Below are 27695 nucleotides of genomic sequence, written 5' to 3'. Positions count from 1 at the left end.
GCTGGGGTAGGGGTGGAAGGGTTAGCTCCTACTTTGAGGCACTTACCCAGCAGGCTCTGCAGTGACCTCTGGCTGGGGCTGGTGCCGATGCCGCTGGTGCTGGAGAGCGAGGGCCCCAGGCTGGAGGGCGTGGAGGGTGAGATCAGCGAGCTGGGAGGGGAGGAGAAGCCCTCCTGGGGAGAAGCACCCATGGTCAGCCACAGGCCCCTGGGCAAGTTGGCCAAAGAGAGGGGACACCGGGATCATCACTCTGGACCCCTCCTCCTAGGCTATGGGACGCTGGCTACGCACGAAGCCCTGCTCTGGGATGCTGTCATAGATGCTGGCAGAGGCTGTGGGCAACATGGGGGTGAGGTGAACCTTAGACCATGGGGACAGCAGGTGGCAGCTGCTAGATCCCAGCATTTGTGAGAGGGGCAGGCCCAGGGTGGTTAAGATCTGCCAGTATTTCAAGAAAAGCCAGAAATCTAGATTTTATGTGAGAGTCTCACTTTCTACTAAGTTTTGTGCAATTTAGAGAACACTGAGGTTATTTATGCTTCATACATTTCTTTGGCATGCTTGCAAGCTAGAAAGGTTAAAAAGACCATCGGGGCTCCCATTGTGGCATTGAGAATCGGGAAGCCCTGGCACTCACACTGGGGTCCTCGTCAACCACGGGTGGCTCCACAGGCTGGGCTGAGTCAGAGGAGGACTCTGCAGGGGGCACCAGGCAAGAAGTGAAGCTGGGGTGGGGCCAGTAGGCTGGGTTGAGGCTGACTCTCTGCACCTGTGGGGAGAGGCAGCAGTTGAGGAGTAGGTAGAGATGGGGGACCTCAGGGCAGCTGAGTTAGTACATAGCTGGACTGTGGGGCCATAGATGAAGCTGTTGCCAGGAGGGCTTGTGAGGGCTGGTAGAGGCTGGGGGTGGCCAGCCAGTTCTTGGCTTTACCTGCTGGTTGCTCCCAGCCCACCAGGCATGGGGTTCAGAGGCAGGCATGCAGCCTGCGGTGTCTGGGAACAGGTCCTCGTGGAATTCCACAGCCTGGTGACGGAAAGGCATGAAGCTGCTGAGGCATGAATCCCCCAGGCCCTCCCAGCCCCTCACCCAGGCTACTCTCACCTTTCGTGGCACATGAAAGCTGATGGGCACAATGGCTGTGTCACTCAGCTGAAGGACTCGGAGCACCTCGCAGCCCATGACAGCCAATGCCCTCCGGGGCACAAGGGCGGACCCCCGCAGCACACTCTCCAGGAGGCACTGGGTCACTGTTGGGGACACCAGGGGAAAAGAGTCAGGGTGGGTAGGGAGAAGGGAGGGGAGGAGGAGGACAGGGGGAGGACAGGGAGGAGGGAAGAGGATGGGAGTGAGGAGGACAGGGCTTACCTGGGCTCAGTGCTTGCTGCTGGGGGACCACCTCATAGCAGTACAGCTGACTCTCGCCCTGAAAGGAGCCCAACCTGAGCACCCTTGCTGACCACATCCTTGTGGCCCCGGGCAGCCCCAAGTCCAACACCAGCTCTCCTACTCCCTTCTAAGGACCTAAGCCACAGAAGCATGGCAGACATTGATGGCACCAACATGTGCAGGGCACTGAGCCGAGCCCTCAGTAGACTTTACCTCACCTGTTCATCGTGAGTGTACATGGCGTGAGTATTGGGGGTATACCTTCAGTATTTACACAGTGCCTGCTGTGTGCTTACACGGCTCTATCCTCAGCCTGTCCTCATGAAGCTGATATTCATGGATGAAGACTTGGAGGCCCAGACATGCAGAACCCCTGGCAGGAGGCCATTCAGGCGGTGGTGGACCTAGGCAGCACTGTTCTAGTTCCTGCTTTCTGGGGAGATAGCATCCTGCATTCCCCACTCTCCCAGCTGGCTGCTTAGGTCAAAGGTCATGGCCAGGCCTGGCAAGTGAAGGCACCATCCCTGGGGGCCGACATGGGTGGACATGGGTGGGGACTCCAGCTTCTCACTCACCTTTCCCGCCAGAACCAGGAGCCTGGAGTCTGGGTCCAGGAGGGGCATCAGAGGCCTAGGGGAGAGAAGACGGGTTGGCAGGTGGGGCCAGCCGCCCATGAGTGAGGGGAACCAAGAGGTCTGTGAGCCTTGCAACCCCAGATAGGGGCTCAACCCAAGCCCCACAGTGGCCGGGAGCAATGTGGCCTCCTCCAGCTGCATCTAGCCTGATCTCCCAGGACTCTCTGCCTCTTCTCCCTGTGCCAGCGACACACGCCAAGTATGTCCCCACATCCCAGCCTTTCTTTCCCCAGGTCCTCTGTCTCTGCCCACTTGCTTCACTCAGGACTTATGCCGGGCCCTGGGCACAGGAGAGCCACCCCCTCTTTCTGCATCTCAGCCCCAATCTCCACCCTAGGCAGACCTCACATACAATCTGTCCCTGGTCCCACCTTGGCCAGCCTAGACACCAGGCCGGCATTACTGGGAGCTGGGGGTTCCCTCTATTCCAACCCAAGCAGTTGAGTGAGTGCTCCATCCAGGTCTCCACTAAGGTTTGGGGGCCACCTCCTCAGCCCCCCTAGGCTCCTGGAAACTTGATGACATCTTAGAGACTCAGACCCCTGTCTGACACTTGCCTTGAGGGCCTGTGCCCAAGCCTGAGCCAGGGGCCAGCGCGGGGCCTCCTTTGCTGTGCGGCTTCCCCGCCTCCCTGTTTGCAGTCCCCCATGCCCAAGGCAAGGCCTGGGGAGGGTCAGCAGCTGGGAACATGGAAGGTAGGGTAGCCTGAAGGCCTCTAGTGCCCCTGGTGCTCTGCACCTGTATCATCTTGGCCAATGGCCTGTTGCTGCCCAGGGGTTTATGACACTCATCCCCAGGGAAGGGGCCCTATGTAGGCCCCTTCACAGCTCCCAGCCCTGTAGGTGCTGCCTTCCAGCCCAGGATCACAGGGGGACAGGGCCCAGAAGAACTATGACAGGTGCTTTCATCTTTTTGTTTCTTGCTCCTGGTCTTGGCCTCAACCTGGGAACCCAAGGGCTTGGACCCCTACCCTGACACTCGTCCCCATACAGAATCCCCATCCTCACTGTGGTTCCAGTGGTCAGAGATTACGCAGCTCTGGCAGCTGCTTCTATCCTTCACCCATGCAACAAGGGCCCAGCCCCCTCCTCCCCTGCCATCCACTGTTCCTGGCTAGCTCCCCAAAGCCTGCCTGCTGCCTACTTCCTTCCACCCTGCTGAGAGCCACAGAGTGGGCTGGAAAGCTGGGTGGGGTCCTGAATGTCTCCACAGCTTCCTGGAGGGCCTTGGGCCGGTCACCTGTGAGTAACACAGCCTTTAATTACCGCAGGCCCAGCAGGGTGAGCTGGGCTCAGAACTGCCTTCCTTGACCTGATCTGACCACTGCCTGCCTTGGGGGAGGGAGCGAGTGGGAAGGACAAACTGGGTGTGTGGCGGGGGGCCCCCCACACAGGTGCTGGCTCCAGAGGGGCCAGAATAGGTCCCCTTGGCACCTCTAACGGGGCTTTCACTCATTCAGTCATTCATTCTCAATTATTCATTCCTTCAACAATATGGTCTGTGCCTGGCCCTTGACTTGCCTGCAGTTGTGACTGGAGGTGAGTGCAACAGACTCTACCTCTGACCTCAAGAAGCTGCCAACCTGGTATGAAAGGTGAACACAGTCCCACAGATAAACATGTGAAGGAAAAGTTCTCTGAGGACACATGGCAGGAGCAGAGCGGACTGACTGTGGCTGGCCACAAGGGAGCAGATATTTCCTATGACTCAAAGGTTAAGGAGGAATCAGCCACGCCCAGGGAGAGAGTTCCGAGCGGAAAGAGCAGCATGTGCAAAGGGCCTGTCGCAGGTGGGTGCATGGTCGGTTTGCGGAACAAGGAGGACAATATGGCTGGTGGCCTGGGCAGTGAGGGTGAGGGCTAAGGCTTGTGACGCAGAGGGTAGAAGCAAGACAGGACAGGATCTGGTGCATCAGAGGGGGTTCTGCCTCCTTCCATCAGACAAGCAATGAAAAACTGATGGTATATCTTAAGCGAAGAGGGGCAGAATCAGATGTGCACTGAGCAGAGATCAGCATGTGGAGATGGGTGGGAGGAAACAAGAGGTGATGGATGGGCTCAGGGCAGAGTCTGAAGGCAGCTGGGGCTGGGGAACTCTTGTAGCCCCACCACTGCCTTAGTGAGAACTGGGATTTGTGGCTGAGGGTTCCACCACAGCATCGATGGCTCACTTGTGCTCTAAACCAACCTCCTTGAGAGGACTGACCTGGCCTCCCTGCACCCCCGCCCCATCAGCCGCAGCTGGCCAGCCTACTGACTCAGGTGCTAGGGGTGCGGGGCAGGAAGTCATAGAGGGCAGGGCTAGCTCCCCTGACAGGTCAGGCCAGTCTTCCTTGCCTCAGGCAGAGCCATCTAGGTAGCTCTGCCAGGCGGGAGCACCTGCCCACCATGACATGGGCCAAGAAATGGGGTCATGGCACCCAGCCCCAAGGGGTGGCCAACACTAGCACAGGTCTGACTCAAGGCTTTATAAAGAGAGTCAAGCTATGTCTGGGTCTGGAATGCAGAACCAAGCCCCAGCCTGACAGAGGGCCAGAGGTAGTGAGAGCTGGCACAGGTACCTCTTCTGCTGCCACGGCACACAGAGATGGCTAACATCTGGGCCTGCTACTGGGAAGGGCTCTGACCTAGGTCCAGGGGTCTGCCCCAGACCCAAAGTCACAGAAGGTTTAGAGCCCTGATATACCCCTAGCCACAAGCCCAGGTCCCAGAACCTTCAGGATGATGGTGGTATAGTTAGCCACGTGAGGGAGGTGTCAGCCCCTGATAATCCCATCAGCTCTCCCAATATTTCTGCAATTAGCACAGGAAGTACCAGGGTATGTCTGCTAGGAAAAACAGCTTCATGAGGCCTCTTCTGATTCCCGCCCCCCCCCCCCCCACTAGCCCATCAATCTAGACTTCCTGGCATTGCCACTGGTCCAAAGCAGTCCAGGATCTGTCTCTGTCACCTACGCTAGGCATTCACATTCCTTAGCTCTCTCCTCACAGAGGGCTCCAGGTAACCAGGTTCTAAGGAAGGTGGTGCCTTAAAGCATAATGAGGAATGGATGGACAAACTGGAGAAGGGATCTCCTGGAAGCTGCCCTGTAACCTCTGGGCAGAAGGGAACATGGCCTGTGTGAATCCAGGGTGCAAGATCGGGCAGGTGATGGACCATTTTGGCAGGTGGGGTCTATACATCATTGAGAACTAGCTATAGAGGTCAGAAACTTGAGGGCCTGTCAGGAAAACTTACTCTTTGGAGAGAGTCTGGCTGGAGGTCCTCCTCCCTCCCACAGTATCTGTAGATACTCCTGAGAGTCTTAGGAATCAAAAGGCCCAAGGGCAAAGGCATAGGGACCATCTGACCAGAGCCGCATGGTACCAACGGCAAACTCATATGTTTCAGGAAACTGAGTGAGTTTCCTGAGTCAGTGGGCTGGCCAGCTGGGGCTGATGGGGCGGGGGTGCAGGGAGGCCAGGTCAGTCCTCTCAAGGAAGTTGGTTTAGAGCACAAGTGAGCCATCGATGCTGTGGTGGAACCCTCGGCCACAAATCCCAGCTCTCACCAAGGCAGTGGTGGGGCTACAAGAGTTCCCTGACCCCATCCATCACCTCTTGTTTCCTCCCACCCATCTCCACATGCTGAGCTCTGCTCAGTGCACACCTGATTCTGTCCCTCTTCACTTAAGATGTACCATCAGTTTTTTATTGCTTGTCTGATGGTGTGACGACTGGGAATGGTGGAGACTAGGGTAACCTGTGAGCCTGAGGTTTGGTCAGAGGGCAGGAGGCTGCCACTCAGCCCCAGCAGACAGTTCCTGTTCAAGGCAAGCTGGTAAGTCCCATTTTAATGTGAAACCACCAGATTTTTAATGTTGGCAATGGCATCAAAGTTTTAAAAAGGACCATACGGGCCAAATGAAACACACCCAAGGGCCAGCTGTGGCCCAGAAGCAGAAGCCATGACCCATATCCACAAAGACTAAAAAAAGCAAGGGGTGTAGGTGTGGGGTGTGGACCCTTGCCTGTACTGGAAAGGAGCTCTGTGGGGGAGACGCCCTAAAGAGGCTATTTGCTGAGAGGGGAAGTCTAGGAGGTAAGTGTTGCAGCAGGACCCTGCTTAGCTCATTTAGCAACTGGACACAGAGGCCGTCCTGTCTTTTAGAGGTGATCAAGTCCTCCAACCCGCTTCCACTGGAGTAGACCCTCGGGTCCCCCCAGACTCAAGCTGACCCAGGCAAAGGCCCTGGGTACATCCCAGGCTGGAAGAGGAGGCGGGTATCCCGGAGCCCTCTGCAAGTCGGGAGCTGAGCTGGGTCCCAAAGGCTCTGAGGCATGCCTCTGACCACAAACATGGAGGGGGAGGAGGACAGAGCCTTTTCCTGGAATCCTCCAAGGCAGGGAATTTTTCTGGACTAGTCCAATCCCTGGCACCAATCCTCTGCCCCATCAAGGGCCACTGTCAGCTGCACCCGAGCCCCACCCACTGACAGTGAGGCCCAATGTCCAACCCAGCCCCCCCCCCCCCCCCCCCCCCCCCCCGCCTCATTCTGGCCTTGGAACTACCTGTACTTGTGAGGCGTTGGACAGACGGTTACTTCCCCTTAAAACATGGGGAAGGTGGTCAAGGGATGCTAATGGCTTTAAAAGCCATCATGTTTAAAAGGACCCCAGAACTTAAATTTTGCATTAGTTTGTATCTAGGAGACCCTTGGAATGACTCTGTGGGGTTTGCCCAGGAGTTTCTGAAACTGGGATAAGCTACCAACAATAGCACATTAAGAGATTTCACCTAAAAAAAAAAAAAAATCCTGATTTCCAGTTTCTCTTGAAAAAATCCAAAGCTCTGGCAGGCTGGAGCAGGTCATGAGGGCTGAGTCCTTACACCAGCCCCCACTTCCCTCCTCCCCGGCCTCTCCAGGCCTCCACAGGCTCTGGAATCTGCTCCTGGAATTTATGTCACCTGTCTGGTGTGTCACAGGAATCTGCGTTTGGGGCTCTGTCTCACTCAAATTAATTTGCTTTTTATATGAAAAACAGGGACCTGCCCAGGGTCATATGGCAAACAAGTGGCAGACCCGCCTGGAGCGCCGGGCTCGTGACTCCAGGCGGGGCGGGACATGGTCTCTCCCGCCCGCGAGGTCCGGAGGTGGCGGAATGAGGACCAGGAACCGCGCGGCCAAATGACCCCTTCATTCGAGAGGGAGGCGGGTCTCCCTCCGGCCCGTCCTGCCCCGGCCAATGGGGAGCGGGCCCCGCCTCCAGCCAGCGGCGACCCCGCCCCACATCCTTTAAGGCGCAACCCACCTCCTGCGAGCCGACTCCGCAGCCCGAGCCTGCGGCGGGGAAACACGGACGCCGCTGCCTCGGGACCCAAGACCCCTCGGTCTGGCCGGCCGGGAAGGACTGAGGCCGCGGCCCGCCCCGCCCGGCTCCCTCCACCGCTGTCTGGTGAGTGTCTGCCGGGCTGGGGGGCTGCGGACGGGAATCTGGGCGCAACAAGAGCAGGTTATGCACATGCGCTGATCACGCGCGCGGACCCCCGCCGCGCGCACTCGCACTCAAAGAGTGGGCGCGCGCCCCGAACCCTGCACCGTCACCTGGGCCGACCCGGGCGTCCCCGACTCTCCCCCTCCTCGGCAGTTCCCGGGCGCCAGCAGCCCCATGGCCGGGGTGCGCGCGCGGGCGTGTGTACACTGCTCACTGGCCAGCCGGCCGGCGGGGCTACAAGCAGACAAAATAAACACCCCCTCCCTTGCTTCCTCCTCCTACGGCTGGGCCCTCCGGCATGACCAGTTTTATGAATCAAACCCCTTTAAGAGGATGGCCACGCCATAGTCTTGGATTACTTTTACCTCCTGGAGTGAGGCAGTCTGGTTTTGGGGCCTGGAGCTCCCGGTGCCCCCGTGCAGATTGGCCTGCTTGGGGTCCTGAGGGCCCTGTCACTCAGGACAGAGCCCCGGGGGCCACAGACATGCAGCCTAGAGGAGGAGTAAGGGGGTAACTGGCAGCTCATCTCCCCTAACGCCCCTAGACGATAGACCTTGGCTGAGTAGGGCCCTTCGTGCTCCAGGTGTTGGGGTGCTTCATCTCTATTTCTGTGAGGGAAGAAGAAGCTTTGCTTGGGCTGTAACCCAGTGGCCTGGGGCCAACCTAGTCCTTTGTGTCCCAGGGCTGGCAGTGCTCCGGCCTGAGGGCTGCTGAGGTCCCCTGCGGTCACTGGCAGGCCAGCAGATTGGTGCCAACCATTCTGCCTCGACCTCATTCGTTAACGATTACCACACCAGGGTCGCTGACTGCCTCTCTTGCTGGGGCCCAGGGGTGGAGTCTGCAAGGTAGGAAGGAGGAGGCGCTCTGAGGGTCTCTGTGTCCCCCTGCTTATCTTTTGTACCATGGGCAGGTGAGGCTCTGGAGAGGGGCACCAGAACCCAGTGCCCTCCTCTCCAGGCCAAGAACCTCTGGGGGCTGGGAGACTGGACTGCCTCTCAAAGGTCGCTTCTCATTAGGCTGAACTTTTGGGTGTTGAGGGCATAGAGAGAGTGGCTGGGTGGGTGCCCTCCAAGCAGGGTCCATTAAAGCTGGCCTAGCGGGCAGTGAAGTCCACTATGGACCCAGCTGTTGGCAAGGCCCAAAAGGGCGAGAGCAAGCGGGTGGGGGGGGATGGGAGAGCAGTCCCCTGAGTTTGCTGTCTTCTCCCAGGGGAATCAGGCCCCGGAGCTTCTGTAAACAGAGTGTCAGAGGCAGGAAGAGGGCTCTGGTAATGAGCAGCCCAGCTGGATTCCCTCCAGACCATTATCTGGCCTCTCCTGGGCCCAGGGAGGGATGAGCTCGTGCCAGGCGTGGGGGCCTGGGCACCGCCAGTCCCCACCTCCCTGGCTTTATGTGGCTGCCCTGGGACCTATGGGTCCAGAAAGTCAGATGGGGCCAATGGAGCCTGGTGTCCCAGGGCATTTGCTAGGATGGCACTACTCTCCAGACTCTGGGAATGGGGGAGGGGGTTCAACACGAGAAGCCCCTCAGACTGCCCAGGCCTGTGCTTTCCCTAGGAAGGCCCCTCTAGCAAGCAGCCTCAGGGCCAGGGATGCCCTGGGCAGATGGATCTAGTTTCTGGCTCCATTCCTGACCCGCCCCCCCCCCCCCACTACAACCCTAGGGGAGCTGGGTCAAGTCTCAGGTAGATTGGAATCCTCATGGAGGCTTGTAAGTGGACCCCACCACTGGGCTGGGCAGCTCCTAGGGATAGGAGGCAGCTCCCACCTTGGCAGACCAGCTAGCCAGTTTTCCTTGGTGACCAGAGAGAAGGCTGGGTTGAGCATCTGCCCACAGAAGCATCCCTGACTACTGGCAGGCCCTGAGCTCATAGGCAGCAATGCCACCTAAATTGGTTAGTGACCCCCTCCTGTAGCCTCCCTCAGCTCTCCTTAGAGTCCCTTCCCTGGGCTGGGGAGCCCAAGGCTCTGCACTGCCAAGAAAACCAGCTCCCCTCACTGCTGTGGAATTTGCAAGAGTTCTTGGAGGAGGGGGAGGGTGTGAGAGAGAGAGCAAGGCCCACTGGGCGTGTGTCTGGCGTGGGTGTGTGTCTGTGTGCGCGTGACTGGAGCAGGGCTGTGTTTGGGGGCGGGCAGGGGTGCTTTGGGAGTCTGCATGCACTACTACGGGCGGGCGGGCGGGCGGGGGTTCAGCCTTCTTCCTTTTATCGGTTTCAACATTCCAGAGTCAGCCAGATTGCTTTCCCTCAGCTGGCTCGGCCGCCAGGCCGGCCAGGCCTGCAGGCCTCCCCCGCTTTTCCTCATTCCAGCCTCCCTGGGTATGAGGAGGCAGGAGAAGGCTCCCCTAGACCACCTCGGGTTTAGGGGGTGGGGACAGGCGAGGGGCCAGTTCTTCTCCATGGTTGGGGAAGGCCCCCCCAACAGTCTCCTCAAGGGAAATGCAATAAGGCTCTGACATTCCTCTGAGGCTGCCTGAGAGATTTAATTAAGGAGGGAGGAAAGAGCTGGCTTGCACAGAGAAGAGGCTGGGGCTGTCACTAGGGCCTGAGCCCCCACTCCTGGATAGGCAGAGTGAGAAGAAAGAGGAGTGGGAAGGGGGGCAGGGTCATGGCTCCTAACATTGAATCAATCCCACCTGCCTACTGGTTAGTTCACAGACCCAGAAAGGGCCACTTCTGCCACAGGGTGACCAAGATCTCTGGGCATAGTGAATGTGAGAAGGGCAAGACTTCCTCAAGGGCCACCTCCTTCTCAGACCCTAAACCCCAGACAGCCTGGGCCCAGCTGGCATGGGGCTGGTGGCCTCCCTTGGTGACTAAGGCCTTCCTCTGGCAAATTCAGGGTTAATTTCAGGGTTACGACCTTACTTGTTGGGTGTTTGGCCCTGGGCGGGGACAGGGCAGTGAGGAGGCCCCAGGTCTGAGCCCAGCCCTGGTGGCATCACACTTGCACGTGCCAGCAGTGGCATCTGGTCTGGCACATTTCTAGTTGGGCGGTAGCCACCATACAGCTCCCGGGCCTGCAGGTGTTCTCTCCCAACAGAGGCACCTCTCCTGACTGAGATGGCACATACTGCCGCCCTGAAGGCCCACTTGAACCTCGGACTGGCTTTAGTTACTGGTCTTCCTGTCCTGGGCTGATAGGCCTGGCAGCTGCCAAGTCACCCACAGTGCCACAGAAAGTCTCCACTTAGGACCTGACAGCTCCTGGATGGAGAAGTGGGGGAGGAGGGAGGAAGGCTTAGGTCCTGCTCTTCTCCCAGTGCTGACAGCCAGCCACACCTGGTCAGGGATCTTCCCTGGACTGGGAGACAAGCTGATGTCTAGACTGTCCCCTTTGTAACTGAGCCCTGGCTGGATAGGAGACTCACCCAAGTTGGTTCTCCAAAATACAGCTCTGCCTGGCCTTACCCCAGACATTCTTGTTTAGTTGGCCCAAGGGTAGGACCCAGGCATCAGGAACTTTCCAAAGCTTCTGGGGTGATTCTGATGTACAGCTGGGGATGAAAACCCCTGGGGTTCCAGGTGGGAGATGGAAACCCAGAAAGGGAAGGAAATTGGATAAGGTCATGAATGAAGTGTCAGCCTTATCTGTAGGATGAGCAGAGCCGGCCGGGGTGGTGGATAAAATAAGGCAGACACCAAGAGCAGTGAGGACGCCAGCTTAATCACAGAGCTCTGGCCCCCACCTGGAGAGAGGGCCATCTCTGAGGAGGAACAAGAGGCTCTGCCCTCTCAGCCCCTTCCCTGAGGGCCAAGGAGGAAGATCTCAACCACTCTGCCCTACCGGGCCAGGGGCTGCTATGTTTCAGGGATGGGGAGATGGGCGGACCCGGCCTAGGCCTTGAGCCTCCTCAGACACGTCAGCGAAACCAGAGCCAGCCGTCTTGGCCGCCGGCATGGTCCCGCCTGCCTGGGGGGTTGGCAGACTCCTGGGCTGGGCTGCTGCCAGGCCTGGCCGGCAGTGCTTAGCCAGGCACGCCAGCACTGGGAGCCAGAGGCCCAGGGTCCTAGGGTCAGGCCTGTAGTACCTGACTCCTGCACTCACTCTGCAGCACTGGGTACAGGAGAGGGGTGTGCTGACCTGTCTGAACCCATCTCTTGCTGGCAGGCATGTGGCCTTCCCCAGGAACAGTGAGATGCTTCAGCCTCAGGTCTGATGTGGTCACCCAAATGTCTGGATTCTACTCACTCACTAGTCCCTGCCTGACCCAGGGCCTGTATGTGAGAGGGTGCCTCTAAATGTGTCCCACACTTGGAGGTGGGTGGGGGCACTCTGGATCCCCCTGAGAGTTGTGATGATGGATATCCTTACTCATAGAGCCCTCCCTCTGCTCTCTCCCCACCCAAGGTCATATGCTGATGGGGACTGGCCAAAAGACAGCTCAGCTCCCCCATCTCCCTCCAAAACTGAAAGCACCTGCCATCAGGCTGCTCCCTCATGCCCACACCTAAGGGTGGAGGGTGAGGGGCAGCCTCTGCATGGAGGTCTCACCCTGGGCCCAGGGCGCCTACTATCTGTGCTGAAAGGGACTCAAAGCCCCTCTCACACCATGGTATTCTCCCGTTTGTATGGAAGGTAGGGCTCAGGTTTTATGGGTAGCACTCAGTAGCGAATGTTGACTGACCACTTAGAATACGCTCCAAGTACAAAGTAAACAGTCCTGAGAATCAGGCGCTATTATCAGCACCCCCACTTCACAGATGGGAACTGAGGTGAAGGCCCATGGCCAGGTTGGCATGGAGCCAGGCTGCAAATGCAGGCAGTTGGACCCTAAAGCCCCATCCCAGCAACTGTCTGTTGGAGGGCAGTGAGGCCAGCAGTAGAGCCTGGGCCTCTGCCTCCTACCTCTTCCCTCCACACCAGGGCGGGGCCAGGCCAAGGTGAGGCTATGTTGAACCAGGTGGAGGACATGGGCCCTAGACTCTCCTGCTCCCACCCTCACAATGCAAGGGCTGCCTCCAGAACTCCCCACACCCTCCACAGAGGTAAAGGTCCTACTTCCCTGCCTTGGTTCAGTGGATCAGATATCAAAGCCCAGGCTCTGGTCCTTCGGAGCTGCTGAAATTGCAACTGCCTGGGTCAGGGCAGCCGTAACAACTGCCCCCACCCCCAATGCACACACACATATGAGCATGCGACCAGACGGGCAGAATAGCTCCCAGAACTTGTTAGAAGAACTTCCCCATTTGCAAACAAACAGAATACAAAAACTACAACCCTGGGTGTTCAGAACAACTCCAGAGGGTGAGGTGGGGCTGCTGAGACACTGATGCCCACGGGTGGGAAGCCGTTTAGGGGTAGAGCTTGGGCTCTGTCTCCTTGCTGGGCAGAGGACTGGGGCTCAGGCCAAGGTGCTCACCACTGCCTCCTAGAGGGCGGGAAGCAGGTTAGCTGCTGCTTGATGGGGTCTCCCCAGATCAAGAGGATTCCAGTTGCTCTTTTTCTGATGCAGCCCCCGCTCCCCAACAACTCAGATTGCCACTCTGGGGCCAGACAGACCCACAACAGTTACTGCCTCCCTCCTATATGATGACTTTGCAATTAAAGTGCCAACAGACCAAGGAGCAAAGCCCAGAGCCCATTCTTTCCCCCCTCCTCAATGCAAAGCAGGGAGCACCCCCCAACAGTCCTGGGAGGTGTCAACTCTGATCCACTCAGTGGGGACAGAGGAAGAAGCCTAGGTGCTGAGAGAAAGCCTTTGTCTGTACCTCACAGCTCTGACGGCCTTGGCCCAGGGCTGTCTGACTGGAACGTGAGCTCTTAACCATGACCTTATATGAGGCCCAGAGGGAGCTGAAGTCACAGGGGTGGCTAAGCAGGCCACGTGTAGGGTCCCCTCCTGCCCTGAGCCTAGCTGCTCCCTTCCTGACTGCCTCCCATCCCCCTCCATGCCTGCCCCGTTAGGAGGGCTGATTCAGGGGGAGGTGGCTCACCCCCCACGTGGACGAAGGGGTGGGGGCACTCACAGCCTACATCTGGAGGCCAGGCCGCACCTACTGCCTTCTGAGTCAGCGAGGGTGGAGCAGGTCCATGCAGGGGAGGAGGTTGGGTGGGGTGCATGGAGCCCCCTTGCGACAGCTCCAGCAGGGCTAGGGGCACACAGGGCCAGGGATACACGAGGCAGCCAGGACTCTAGAGAGCAGGGAAGGGGGTGCCAGCTGGGAGTTAGGGAAGGCCTCCCTGGCTAGCCTCTGAAAGGCAATCACCAGAATTAGTAAGGGGCAGAGGACGATGGCCCTACTTCCCAGGCAGAGGGGACCCTACAGGTGGGCAGGACATAAGTGGGCCCAAACTGAGTGACAGGCCTTTATCTAGAACTGGCCCAAGACCACAGTGGCCTCCTCAGTGACTTGTCTAATCCATCCTGGGACCACCTCCCCCTCCTCCACCTTGCATTCCAGCAGCGCACTTCTCTGGGGGAGGGGTAACCCCATGGATGGCAGCAGGGCAGAACGAACCTTGGGTGGAGGGCTGTTACCTGCCTGTGGCTTGACAGCCGGCTGGCATGGGGGAAGGGGAAACGAAGCCCCAGTACAAAAGGCCCTTGTGTGAGCAGAATGCCCCTTCATGCCCCTGGAAGGAAGGACTGTAGAGGCCCAGAGCATGGGGACTACTGTTGGGGGTGGCCTGAGTTCCCCCCAAGGAGCCTGAGTGAAGAGGGGCCCACACTGTGGCCCCATCCTGTCTTAGCTGAGTCCAGCTACAAACTAGAGCCTGGAGCAGCTGGGGGAGCCACCCTCACCCTGGTAGGACTGGGCTCCTGCATCAGGGGGATAGGCTCAACACACGCAGCAGGCCCAGCAGCCCTGGACCTGAGTAAGGACCTGGGCTCCAGTCAGATTTCCCAGCAGTGCAATAGCAGCACATCACTGCACCTCGGGGAGCCCCCCTTCTGTCATCTGGAAATCATGAGAATAGTTTCCACCTGGAAGGGCTGCTGGGGAGACTGTAAGAGGTGGCTGTGAATATTCAGTGGCACTGGGAATGGCTGAGGCTTTGCTTTTTTCAGTACTCGGATCAGAATGGAACCCACGGTAGACGAAAGATTCTGGGGAGCGTTTCCAGGCCTGGCACTACCTCTGGGGCTACCAAGCAACGAGTGTCCTCCAGCTTAAGCCCTGAGTCAGCCCAGGGAAGCTGGGACCCCCTCACCTCTAGTTCTATCTTTGTGCCTGGGGCAGGGCACATGAAGACCAGCATTCCCTCCTTACATCCCTCCATAGAGGGACACCTGCCAATGGCTCCAGCACCCTCTGCTCCCTCCCCTAAGAACTTTCCTGCTGGCCACATCTTGGCCAGCCCACAGCTCCCGTCCTGGGCAGGTCTGACTGCACAAGTGGAAAAACACCAATCCCATAGTTTCCATGTAAAGTCTTCCCACTGCGGTCTCTCCTCCCTTGGAGGACACAGAGCGTGGCGGCAGGGGCCAGCAGCCCGGGGCAGCCAGCTTCTCTGCTTACGCTCTCGGCCCACTGCCCACCAGTCTCCCAGACACTGTGGGGAGGGGCTGCTGCTTCCCTGTCTACCTCAGCAGAGATTTGGGACGGGGGGGCTTGGGAGAAGAGAACAGAGCCTAATGGTTTTGACTGCATGCTCTCTCTTGCCTGAGGCAAGAGGGCTGGGGTTAAAGAGAAGGTGTCCTTTGTGGTCACTGAGTGTTTTGGGGCCAGACACCCTCTGCATGCATCAGCCCCCTGTACCCCAGTGACAGTGCAGGAAGTATCAACTGATACCATAACGAGGTCATGTGACTGCTCAAAGTCACAAAGGCAAGGGAGTGAAGGGGTTGGGACAGGAACCGGACTGGGGCACTGGAGACCTGACTCATAACTACTGTGTGCTGTTGGATTTGGGGGCAGGGAGAGGTGAAGGGGGGTGGGAATTCCCTTCTCAGTCCTTCCAGGCACGGCTGTCTCCTGGGCCCCTGACTCACTGCCTCCTGTCTTTGCTCTCTGCTCCCAGGGACCAAAAGATGTGCTCCAGAGTCACCCCACCCCCGTTGCTGCTGCTGCTGCTATTGCTGGCCCCAGGGCCTAGGGTGCAGGGTTGCCCATCTGGCTGCCAGTGCAACCAGCCACAGATAGTCTTTTGCACTGCCCGCCAGGGGACCACGGTGCCCAGTGACGTGCCGCCTGACACGGCGGGCCTGTACGTCTTTGAGAACGGCATTACCACACTCGACGCAGGTACTTTTGCCAGCCTGCCGAGCCTGCAGCTCCTGGACTTGTCACAGAACCAGATCACCAGCCTGCCCAGTGGCGTCTTCCAGCCACTAGCCAACCTCAGCAACCTGGACCTGACCGCCAACAGGCTGCGTGAAATCACCAACGAGACCTTCCGTGGCCTGCGGCGCCTGGAGCGCCTGTACCTGGGGAAGAATCGCATCCAACACATCCAGCCTGGTGCTTTTGATGCACTTGACCACCTCCTGGAGCTCAAGCTGCAGGACAACGAGCTTCGGGCTCTACCCCCACTGCACCTGCCTCGTCTGCTGCTGCTGGACCTCAGCCACAACAGTCTCCTGGCTCTGGAGCCTGGTGCCCTGGACACAGTCAATGTGGAGGCACTGCGGCTGGCCGGCCTGGGGCTTCGGCAGCTGGACGAGGGGCTCTTTGGCCGCCTGCGCAACCTCCATGACCTGGATGTGTCCGATAACCAGCTGGAGCGCGTGCCGCCTGCCATCCAGGGTCTACGGGGCCTGACACGCCTTCGGCTGGCTGGCAACACCCGTATTGCCCAGCTGCGGCCCAAGGACCTGGCCGGCCTAGCAGCCCTACAGGAGCTGGACCTGAGCAACCTGAGCCTGCAGGCCCTGCCACATGAGCTGTCGGGTCTCTTCCCCCGCCTGCGGCTCCTGGCGGCTGCCCGAAACCCCTTCAACTGCGTGTGCCCCCTGAGCTGGTTTGGCCCATGGGTTCGGGAGAGCCGTGTGGTGCTGGCCAGCCCTGAGGAAACACGCTGCCACTTTCCACCCAAGAACGCTGGTCAGCTACTCCTAGACCTTGACTATGCCGACTTCGGCTGCCCAGCTACCACCACCACAGCCACGGTGCCCACCACGAGACCCTTGGCATGGGAACCCACCACCTCACTTTCCAGCCCAGCACCCACATGGCCGAACCCCACAGAGCCTGCTGCCGAAGCCCCCAGCCTGCCACCTGCTGCCATGCCCACTGTGAGGCCTGACCCCCGGCCCCAGGACTGCCCAGCGTCCATCTGCCTCAACGGCGGCACCTGTCACCTGGGGGCTCGGGGCCACCTAGAGTGCCTGTGCCCGGAAGCCTTCATGGGCCGGTACTGTGAGAGCCCAGTGAGGCTGGGACCACGGCCCACCCCTGCCCTGGCCACACTGAGTCCGCCAGGGCCCCTGCCCCTCCGCATCGAGCCAGTGAGCCCCACATCCCTGAGGGTGGGACTGCAGCGCTATCTGCAGGGCAGCACTGTGCAGCTCAGGAGCCTCCGCCTCACCTACCGCAACCTGTCAGGCCCCGACAAGCGGCCAGTGACACTGCGGCTGCCTGCCTCACTGGCTGAGTACACTGTCACCCAGCTGCAGCCCAATGCCACCTACTCCATCTGTGTCAGGCCCCTGGGAGCTGGGCGAGTGCTAGAGGGCGAGGAGGCTTGTGGGGAAGCCCGCACGCTCCCAGCTGTCCGCTCCAACCACGCCCCAGTCACGCAGGCCCAAGAGGGCAACCTGCCACTCCTCATTGCACCCACCCTGGCTGCTGTGCTTCTGGCTGCGCTGGCTGCTGTGGGGGCAGCCTACTGTGTGCGGCGGGGGCGGGCTGCAGCGGCTGCAGTTCAGGGCAAAGGGCAGGTGGGGCCTGGGGCTGGGCCACTGGAGCTGGAGGGGGTGAAGGCCCCCTTAGAGCCAGGCCCCAAGGTGACAGAGGGTGGTGGGGAGTCCCCACCTGGTGGGCCTGAGTGCGAGGTGCCACTCATAGGCTACCCAGGGCCTGGCCCCCAGGGACCCCTCCCTGATAAGCCTTACATCTAAGTTGGGAGTGATGGACTGCCAAGCTGGGCTCTCAGCCTTGCTGGGACTAGCCAGCGCCCTCTTGCTACCAGACTAAGTAGTTCTCGGATCCATATGATGAGGACATGTCAGGGCAGGGGCTGTGTGACTACAGCGAGTGCCTGTCCCTCTCTGGACCTCAGCCTCCTCATCTAAGATGCAGGGACCCAGGTGAAGACCTCTAAGGTCCCCTGAGCCCAAGTGCCTCTAAGGATGGTGTCTGCCCCGTCCTCTGCAACATACGACCTCTGGGGTGGAGTGGGCTCTACTGTGTGCTGGTAACACAGGCCCAGGGCTACCAGGTCCCCACCCCAAGGAGACTCTGGGGGCCAGTGAAAGGATCCCCAGAAAGAAAGCAGAGTGAGAGCCGGGGTGGGGATGGGTGTGTGGCCCAGCCTTGGCCCAAGGGAGTGAAGCAACAAAAGAAACTGGAAAGAAAGATGCTTTAGGAACAAGTTTTGCTTTTGTTTTTTAAAAATATATTTATAAGAGATTCTTTCCCATTTATTCTGGGAAAATGTTTTTCAAACTCAGAGATAAGGACTTTGGTTTTGTAAGACAAACGATGATATGAAGGCCTTTTGTAAGAAAAATAAAAGATGAAATAAAATGCGTGCTTTTCTGGCATGGCTCCAGGGTACCTGCACTGGGGGAGGGAGGATCGGGGTGCAGGGTGGGCATGAAGGGACAGCCCTCTCTGTGGGGAAGCTGGGGACCAGGACTCCTCTCTCCAGCAGGCAACCAGGCCCTGGCCGGTATCCCCTGGGGTTGGGTGGGCTTCTGCTGAGGGCCATGGTGGGAAGGTCAGCCTTCCCAGGTAACCTGCCCTGGGCTGTGTCCCCCCAGCCTCCACTGAGTTGCCCAGTCTACCCTTCTAGTGAGACTGAGACCCAGGTGAGAGCAGGGACAGAGGCTGGGCAGCTTCCGACCTCAAGGAAGGACAATTAGGGCAGCCTTACCTTACTCCGGCCCAGTCTCCTGTCAGCAGGAGCTGTGGTGCTCCCGTGAGAGGCTCATGGAAGATGAGGGTCAAGAGGGTCCGCAAGGGTCCCTCCTCGGGGATGGGTCTGACAGGCAGTCCATGCTTGCCTTCCTCTGTGGAGGGGGTACCTTGAGCTGCATCCTGGATACTGCTGGATTAGGCGGCATGCACAGCTCACCCTCCCTGCAGTCCCACTGCCCCTCTGCATGGGCTCCTGCTCCAGCTATTAAGGGGCCTCGGTAAAGGGCAGCACAGATCCTGAATAGCAGAAACCCTCGGGTGCGGGGCGGCAGGATGGGGGGGAGGAGGGACTGTGCAGGCTTAGGAACAGGTGGCCCAGGGACAGGACCAGAGGACTAAGTCTGGCTTGCAGAGGCCTGGTGGCCCTTCGATGTCCCTTTACTCTCTAGTTGGGATATGTATGGTTTTCCAAAACTCCGGAAGTGAGATCCTTTTCCAGGAAGGCCACAGGCCTAAGTGGGGGGCAGGGCAAGGGATAGTGATGGGAATGTGGGAACAGAAAACCTCCTAGAACCTTTTGGATGGTAGTGGAGGTGGGCTCTAGCCCTGTAGATGTTGGAGCAAGCTTCCCTGAGGCCCCATGCCTGTGTCTCTTTGTGGGTCACCGCCCCTGGCCCCTAGTCTCACTCTTGTAGGAAGAAGGCAGTCCAGCCAGGCCTGGGGAGCAGGCTCTGTGGCTTGGGGCATTGATGTCAGCACCGAGTCAGGCCCGGCCACGCAAGGCTCTGGATTCAATTAGCGGCTCCTGAGGGTTCAGGCATGAGAAGGGAGGAGGGGGCTGGTGGGTTATGGGGGCAGAGGGTGATGGCAATGGGCCTGGGTGGGGCCCCACCTTCCTGAGGCAGCAGCAGTGGCCCAGGTGGATTTCCTGTGGGTCTGGGTCCCATTACGGGTGTAGTTACAGCAAGGCCTGCCCTCCCCCTCGGCAGCGCCGTCAAAGGGGCTATTGTGGGCCTGTGGGCTGCTGCTGAACACGGTGGCTGCTGAATAAATGTTTTTGCTGCAAAGCCAAACCTGGCCTCGTGGGCCAGCAGGGGGTGGGGAGGGAGGCAGGACCTAAAGAAAGAGGCTGGATGTTCACTCCAGCCCTCCCAGAAAAGGCACTTGGGGTGTCCCATCAGATCACAGGCTGAGGGATGAAGGTAGGGTTAGGGGCCTAGTGGGGGACCAAGTCAAGATGCAACCCCTACTCAGGGCAATCTGCCAGCACCAGAGACAGATGTGGGAAATGCCAGTCCCCCTATCGCTGGCTCCTCGCTGCCACAGGCCCTGGGCCCTGTGCCATACCGGCTTATACACGTTCCCATTTCATACCCAAAAACCTCTCTGCAGAGAGACTAGAAGGCTGGGAGAGGTGAGACAGCGGGCAGGGACAGGTCCCAACACCCAATACCTGCTCCCTGGTCTAGGAGGGGGTTGCCAGCTATGGGGGGAGGACTTGGGTCACAGGAGAAGGGTAGGGACACTATGAGCAGCAGAAGCTACCCAGGAGGGGAGGGGGCTCCCAATCTCCAGAGAACACCCTGGGTGCGGGACCCATGCCTTTGGCCAATGGCTAGGCCTTGGGCTGGGGGTCTGTCCAGAGGTGGACACCTTGGTGTGAAGAAACAAATGCAAACAAAAGCCCTGCATGGGCTTGATGCTGGGGTGACCTCAAAAGAGGACCCACTTCTCTGGCCTTAGCTGTCTTTAGTAATATGGGGAGAAAAATCTCTACCTGCCTGCAGCCCAGGGCCAATACAGCTGACCACCCACCCAGCCCAGAAGCAATGTGCCTGAGACAGGTGGTGTTTCTATCTCCTGGACAGAGCATGAGCTGCTCCTTCAACATCGGGCCCTGCCATTACTGCCCCTCCTTCACCTCCACTAGGCACGGGGCCTTGCACCCAGGAAGTACAGAGCTGTCATTTGTGGACCTGCTTCCTGAGCCTGCTCGTCTCACCATGACATGTCTCCTTTTAGTGAGGTGCACTTTGCACATGATGGGAATGACAGAGAGGTCATATGTGGGGGCCAAGACAGAGGCCCCTGGGAGGTGGGGGCCCTGGGTTCTCCCCGAGAGAGGCCAGAGAGGAGTGTGTGCCTGACCTCTGGCCTCCCCTAGCTCTTATAAGAGCACATCCTGTTCTGCCTAAATTGAGATGGAAAATCTGTAAAACAGAAAGTAAATTGAGGGGGTGCAGTAGAGGCCATGGCCATGCCCATGTTTGTTACCTGTACAATTTCCATCTTCAGTACAGTTCATTCAATAGCCCCCACATCTGGGGCGGGGGGTGGGCAGTGGAAGGCTCTGGCTTCCAGGAAGCTTGGTGGGCAGGGGACCCACCACCTCTCAGGCCAGCCTGAAGGTTGGCATGCATCCCTGGCATCCGCCAGTTTTTTAGAGGGCTGGAGAGTCCCCACTTCTCTGCCAAGAGTGTGGGCCCAGTGGTGGGGCAGGGGCCAGGACTGGGGGGTGGGACACTAGCCTGGTTAGCCCATCTGGGAGTGATTTGAGAAATTCCAGGCCTCACTGGCCCTACAAGGCTATTCTTAACTGCTCTAATTACAGGGTCAGCCTTGGCCAGTGGCACCAAGGGGTCTGGGCATCGTTAACTCCTTCAGGGGCCATGCTGGGTGGGGTGGGAGGGCTGCTCTGTGGGGGGGGGGCAGGGGGGACAGAGGGACCCATCAAAGGCCAGGGGTGGAGCCTAGATGGCAGGAAGTGGTAGGTGAAAGAGTACTTGATGGCCAATGCTGGGTCCCTTTTCCAGACTGGACCAGCTCCCTCTCTCTGCTGGGGGGCCCTGAAGGGAAGGGGCTGTGGAAGCATAGAGGACAAGATACCAGCACAGCATCTCGGCTGGGGGTCATGGAGCCAGGAGGCCCAGGAGCTCTTATTCCTTCAGTGCAATGGGGGTCCTAGTGACTCCCCAAAATCCCCAGCGCTCAGGTTAAGTGGAAGCCTCACACCTACTTTATGGTTCCAAGGAAGGCACTGGAACTCATTCAGCCTCACCTTCCTCATCTGCAAAATGGACCTCGCCAGCTCCCCAGCCTCTCCCTGGGCTGTGAGAGAGGATGGGAGCGGAGGGTCACTGCCACCCGAACCTTCACCCCTTCTCTGGGCACTCGGCCAGGGGATGCTCTGGCAGGAGCTCTTATACCACTCAGCCCTTCCCCACATCCAGACACAGCCCTTGCTGTTCCCAGAGCTTGGACAGGTCACTGTGCCCTCCATGACTCAGTTTTCCCCGTTGTAAAACAGAAAAGCAGCAGCTGGAAGAATAGCTAAGGACCAAGGCCCTCTCCTTGCTCTGACCTTTGCAGGCCCCTGGCTGGTGGTGGTAGTGGGTATCCCAGCAAGCCCCTCTGGGAGTCATAGCTGAGTAGGCCTGAGGCTTCAGAACAGGTGCCAGGTCCCTGCCTCCTCCTGTCCCAGCTAGGTTGGTCTCCCACCCTCCTGAACTTCTTTCCTCAGCTGTGATGTGGAGGTTGTGTGGACTGAAGGGGTGGCTCACTCCTTAGCATCTGCTATGGGTCTCCTGGTGCCTCAGCCACAGTGAGCCTGGGCTTTCCTTGCAGAGCCACCTCGGCCCAGATCTCCAGGGGCACCGCTACTTCTGGGGACAATGTAAAGATGAGGTACATTTGCACCCCCATGCTGCCTGGGCGCTACCTACCCCAAGGACAAGCAGGGACATGTGTGTGACCAGGGCTGAGGAGGCCTCATAGAGCCCATGAGTTCAAGGCCTACCTCGATCTGCTACTTGTACTTCCAATCCTGCCAGCCCATCTGTCCCCACATCAACCCGTATCACCCACGTCCATCCTGAGTCCACTGTGCTATAGCAGCCTTGGGTCTCCTTGGCCCTCAGGCCCACCAAAACACCAATAGCAAAATCAAGTACATTCTCCGGTTGGCCACTCATGTGTCCGCTGGGTCAGAGCCCCTTCCCAAATGCCAAAATATACCATCCTGAGCCCTCAAGCCAGAAGCCTGCCCCACAACCAAGGGGCCACAAGAATGGGTCAGTTGGGCTTCTCTGCCCACACAGGGCTGCCTCACCACCCCCTGCTGGTGAAGCTCCAGGTGACTCCTCATACATGGCTAGGTCTGACCAGCTCAGGCACCCCTGACCATTCCAATGATGAGTCACCTCCCAGACAAGAACTGAATTGGGTGAAGCCCTTCCAGCTGGCTTGGAACCTCACATTCTGCATGTGGCCTGTCAAGGGCGCATCAGGGATCCTTAGCAGCAGTGCCTGTTCATAGCTCTGGACTCAAGACATCATCTGAGCACTCACCCTTCCATCCCCAGCCCATCCCAACATGCCGCCCTCCTACCCAGGCGAGGTGTCCAGGGTGAGGGAGGTGAGGGCGCTGGAGAAGTGTCGGGTGTCCCATAGCTTCACTTCACGCTCACGCATCTGTGGGGTGGAGGCAGAGAGGGACTCAGAGGGGCATGTCTGTCAGCCCCCAGGACTCCCTGGAAACCTAGTGACCAAAGACACAGGCTGGCATGGGGACACTTGTCCCAGAACAGAGCTCGGAAGGCAGTGTGTGTGTGTGTGTGTGTGTGTGTGTGTGGACAGCAGGGGTGGGGCAGGGGAGGGGAAGGGCGGGTGGGGGAGGAAGGGAATCATACAAGGGAGGGAAAGTTTGGGTTTTCATGTCCTGCCCCTTTAAGAACCCTTAGGTGACAAGGGACAAGGGGCGGCTCCCTCCATGGACTCTGGTCCCTGGGGGTGCTGCCACAGTTCCCAGGGTCAGACTTAGCTATTGCAAATGGAATCTGCCAGTTTTCAGCAGCGGTTGGTCCCCAGGGGCTCTGAGACCCGGCTACACTCAGGGCCGTATATGGACAGGCCTGGAGCTGCCTGGTGGCCTCTGCCTCCCAATGGGCCTCATCCCTGCTCTCTTGGTACCAGTCCCTGCTTACCCAAGATGATCCCTACCTGGTTGAATCCAGTGGACACGAGATGCTCCTGGGTGCCTGTCCATGCCAGCCGGCCATCCTTGCTGTTCTCATGCGCCTGCGTGCTCTGCAGGAGAAAGAAGACAGAACTGAGCCACCCCAAAGCCTGAGAGCCCCTCAAAAGGCTAACTGGAGACAGGAGAGGCCTTATGTCATTATGGGATGGACCTCAGCTGAGGGCAGTGCTGCACCCAGAAGGCCATGCCAACTACCCAGCTCAGTCTCCCTCCTCCTCAGGGGACTGTCAGGCAGCCTTGCTCACCACTGCCTTGCTATAGCGACTCAGTGCGTCCTTGCCTTGCAGGTGTCCTGGAGGCAGCACTCAGCTGCCAGTCACCATCCCTGGACTCTGAGGACCTCTGTGCCCTCTCAGAACTTCAATTTTCTCACTTGTGCATGGGGCTCAAGTTACCAGGGCTGCCTACTTCCCAGGGCTGTCCCGAAGATCCACTGAGACTACATGTGAGAGGAACAGACCTGCCACAAAGCACTGTGCAAATCAAGGGATTACTAGAATTATTGCTGCCTCCTGACGCTGCCAGGGGGCCAGGGAGAGGGCCTGGTGCCAAGCTCTGGGGAAAGTCCCTGGAGAGGGAAGAGAAGTGCCCCTCTTTGCCCTCCCGTGGTGCTGGAACCACCAGCAGGAAGGCTTCCTGGGCCCTGGGGAGGAGAGGCCAAGTTCACACCACGGGCGGCCCTGTCCCCTGGGCCCAGGCAGCGGGGGAGTCAAGGGGGCCAGAGGAAATGCAAACAGCTCCCTCCCAGTCACCCTGGCCTCTGGAGCCTGAGACGAAAGACCCTGTTACCAAAAATAGCTCACCCCAAACTATGGCCAGCTTCCTTCAAGCTTCCCACGATCTCCTTGGGAATGAATGAGGGAGGGAGGCAGCCTGTGAGGAGCTGGCCCAGCGCCCCCTCCCCAGCCTGAAGAGGCCGACCCCAGCGTGGGAGACCATTGGAAACAGTTCAGATCGTGTTGTTCAAGGGGCTTTTCTCACTGCTCACTTCCCACCGAGCCACAGCCGGCACAGGAAGTCGGGGCTAGAGCCTGAGAACCAGGGACCCATATCCCTCTCCACGCAAAAGGGGCTGTGGGGTCAGGGTGAGGGTCAGCCCTACCCCCAACACCCCAGAGTCAGTCAGAAGTGTCACATGGGTTCCTGCCCTCTCATCAGTGTGCAAATACCCCTTGTGTAAGCAGCAAACCAGATGGCTCACAATCACATCTATATAGCATTCATTCATTCATTCAACAGACATGTGAGGCCTCCAAGGGTCAGGCACTGTGCTAGGAGCTGGCAGTGGAGCCAGACAGATCTCAGATGGAGGGTCACATACTTGGGTGAAGCAGGGATGCTCATTCATTGGTTCTTTCATAATACAAATGTTAGAGCTGCACACTATGCTAGGCTGGGGAAACGGTGAGCAACACAGAAAAGGTCCCCAAACTTACAGAATATGTAAGTGGGGAGGCAGATGTGAACGAAACAGAAATAACTATGTCTCAAAGGGGTAAAGTGGAAGTTAAGGGCCCAAGCTTTGGAGTCAGACTGCCTGGGTGAAAACCCTCCCCTGCCACTGAGGGCCTCAGCCCAGGATGAGTTACTCAACATCTCTGTGCCTCAGTTTTCTTATCTGTACAGATAACACAATAATGGGACCTACTCTGGAGGGCAGTTTCAAGGTTAAGTGTTAACAGTGGTGAAGTGCTCACAGTTGTGTCTGGCATGTATCTAATGTGCATTTAAAAAAATTTTTACTTTTCAATTAGAGTTGACATTCGACATTATATCAGTTTCAAGTATACAGCATAGTTTTAATTTACATAATTATATATAATTATGTAATTAATCTTATTCATATAATTTATGAAGTGATCCCCTTGACCAATCTAGTATCCATCCACGTGGCACTATTTATGGTTATTACAATATTATTCACTATGTTCTCAATGCTGTGTACCACATCCCCATAAATATTTTGTAACTACCGATGTGTACTTCTCTAATCTCTTCACTCTTTTCAACCAGTCCCCCAACCTCTCTCCTATCTGGCAATCACCATTTTGTTCTCCGTATCTCTTAGTCTGTTTTTATTTTGTTTGTTCATTTATTTTGTTCCTTAAATTTCACAAGTAAGTGTAATCACATGGTATTTATCTTTCTCTGACTTATTTCACTCAGCATAATACCCTCTAGGTCCATTTGGCAGAGGTCCTTACAAATGGTAACATTTCCTTTACTTTTTTTTACAGCTAAGTAATATTCCATCACATATATGTACCACCTCTTCTTATGCAATCGTCTATTGATGGGCACTCAAGTTGCTTCCATATTTTGGCTATTGTGAATAGCGCTGTAGTGAACAAAGGTGTGCAAATGTCTTTTTGTATCAGTGTTTTGGTTTTCTTTGGATAAATACCCAGCGTGCAACTGTGGGGTCAAAAGGTAGTTCTATCTTTAATTTTTTGAGGACCTTCCGAATTGGGCTGCACCAATTTGCGATCCCATCAATGGTGCTCTTCTCCACGTCCTTGCCAACACTTGTTTTTTGATTTACTGACGACAGCCATTCTGTCAGGTGTGAGGTGAAATCTCATTGTGGTTTTAATTTGCATTTCTCTGATTAGTGACGTTGAGCATCTTTTCATACATATATTGGCCATCTGTATGTCCTCTTTGAAGAAATGCCTATTCAGGTCCTCTGCTCATTTTTTAATTGGACTGTTTGTTTTTTTTTGGTATTGAGTTGTATGAGTTCCTCTTAAATTTTGGATATTAACCCCTTATCAGAAGTATCATAGGCAAATATCTTTTCCCACTCAGTAGGTTGTCTTTTTGTTTAGTTGACATAATGTGGATTTTTTTAAAAACATGATAACAGGGTACAATAAAAGTATAATTGAGAGAAATAGATTTAAGGTAACATTTAAGACATGAGGGGTCGGCAGGTGTGAGCCAGGCCAGGAGGGGGACCTGGGAGAACAGAGCCCAGCAGAGCTGGTGGGTGTTGGCAAGGGAGATAAGGTGATACTCAACCTGCGAGCCCCATGGGCAGCTGGAGTATTTTTCATTCAGAGGCACAGGATGGAGATGGAACGTACCCCAGCCTTTATTTCCCACCTTCCTATTTCATTCATGGAGAAACCAGAGGCCCAGAGACTGGAAGCTATCTGCCCCAAGTCACCCAGTAAGACAGCTATCAGCTATTTGAGCTTCCTGCCCCCGGTGAGCTGGGCCCACAGTTATTGTTCTTTATCTGTGTAAGAGGGACCTAAGGTAAGGACAGGTGAGGAGACAAGAGCCATAGCTAGAAAAACTCAGGATCCTGGCTGTCCCACAGCCACCTAGGGTTTCTGGCAAACACCTCTGGACACTAGGGTAACCAGGCTGCTGGGCCCAGTCAGTGCTGGGGATCCGGGGGAGGCAGTCTGGGCTGGCGAGTTCTGCTTGCTCCGCAGCTTTCCATTTGCACCTTCTGGTCTCCAAACCATGAAGTGGAGACAAAGTAAGAGTTTTGGTGGAGTCCAGCATGCCCACTGTGGGCACACCCTGCTATGTCTGCCCAAGGGCCACAAGGAAGTCCCACAGGCGGGGAAGGGGTAGCCACTGGCCCCCTCTCCACTCACTGGAGTGATGTTCATTTTCAAAAATGGTAAATTCTTCTTCACTCACCTCAGTGGGACTCAGAGACAAGAAGCCCTCTCTCTCTAGACCCCCAGATTCTCATTTTCCTGAGGCAGCAGGGAGGCTATAGCTGGGACCCAGGTATGCTGTGACCCCAAGCCCCAGCTCTGTCAAAGGAGGCCCCAGGGGAAGCCACTGGTTGTAATCCTGAGCCTACAGGCGAAGCCTTGGGGTTTCCCTTTCTCAGGGGATGGCCTTTGTCCCAACAGGCAGCAGAGTGTCCTCATGGAGAAGGCCCCCAGGCTCCCCACATTTCCCCTACACCTGGCCCCAAGAAGAGAACAGGAGGGGCTGAGGCCAGGCAGTGCCTGCCCAGCACAGGGGCGCCAGGAACAGGCGCATACCCAGCATTCCAGCTACAGTGCAGCCAAATCGCCCCCTCCCACTCACTGTCACCATGGCAACACTTCCTGTGTAGACCAGGGTGGCTGGAGGAGCTGCCCTGGGCTCCCTCCTCGGGTGAGGGGACTTTCTCCAGTGGTAAGATGCCTGCTACCCACACAAGCCCCTTCCTCAGACAGGCTCAGTACAG

The 27695-nt window shown here is 57.5% G+C and overlaps 2 protein-coding genes across 4 annotated transcripts in view; one reads left to right on the top strand and one right to left on the bottom strand.

Moving 5' to 3' along the window:
- Positions 1–27695, bottom strand: part of CORO7 (coronin 7) — a 56721-nt gene that overhangs the window by 5894 nt on the left and 23132 nt on the right. For all 3 annotated transcript variants that reach the window (XM_016166609.2, XM_016166611.2, XM_016166612.2), the window contains 8 exons: positions 23458–23544; positions 22847–22929; positions 1963–2017; positions 1367–1424; positions 1103–1248; positions 932–1024; positions 638–769; positions 47–173 (listed from right to left, as the gene is read on the bottom strand). In XM_016166609.2, coding sequence (XP_016022095.2) covers positions 47–173; positions 638–769; positions 932–1024; positions 1103–1248; positions 1367–1424; positions 1963–2017; positions 22847–22929; positions 23458–23544 — 781 coding nt within the window. The remainder of the gene's footprint in view (positions 1–46; positions 174–637; positions 770–931; positions 1025–1102; positions 1249–1366; positions 1425–1962; positions 2018–22846; positions 22930–23457; positions 23545–27695) is intronic.
- VASN (vasorin) lies at positions 7316–18143 on the top strand. The gene is made up of 2 exons (XM_016166614.2): positions 7316–7457; positions 15461–18143. Exon 2 carries the CDS (start codon positions 15471–15473, stop codon positions 17496–17498), a length of 2028 nt encoding a protein of 675 aa, XP_016022100.2. The 5' UTR covers positions 7316–7457; positions 15461–15470; the 3' UTR covers positions 17499–18143.

Source organism: Rousettus aegyptiacus, unplaced genomic scaffold, assembly GCF_014176215.1.
Source record: "Rousettus aegyptiacus isolate mRouAeg1 unplaced genomic scaffold, mRouAeg1.p scaffold_m13_p_8, whole genome shotgun sequence".
In the NCBI taxonomy this organism is placed as follows: Eukaryota; Metazoa; Chordata; class Mammalia; order Chiroptera; family Pteropodidae; genus Rousettus; species Rousettus aegyptiacus.
The sequence above is the reverse complement of the archived record's forward strand: the minus strand, read 5'-3'. Positions and strand labels throughout refer to the sequence as shown.

Bases quoted from the DNA above. Each gene is read 5' to 3' on its own strand.
- VASN (XM_016166614.2), top strand. From the start codon at position 15,471: ATGTGCTCCAGAGTCACCCCACCCCCGTTGCTGCTGCTGCTGCTATTG.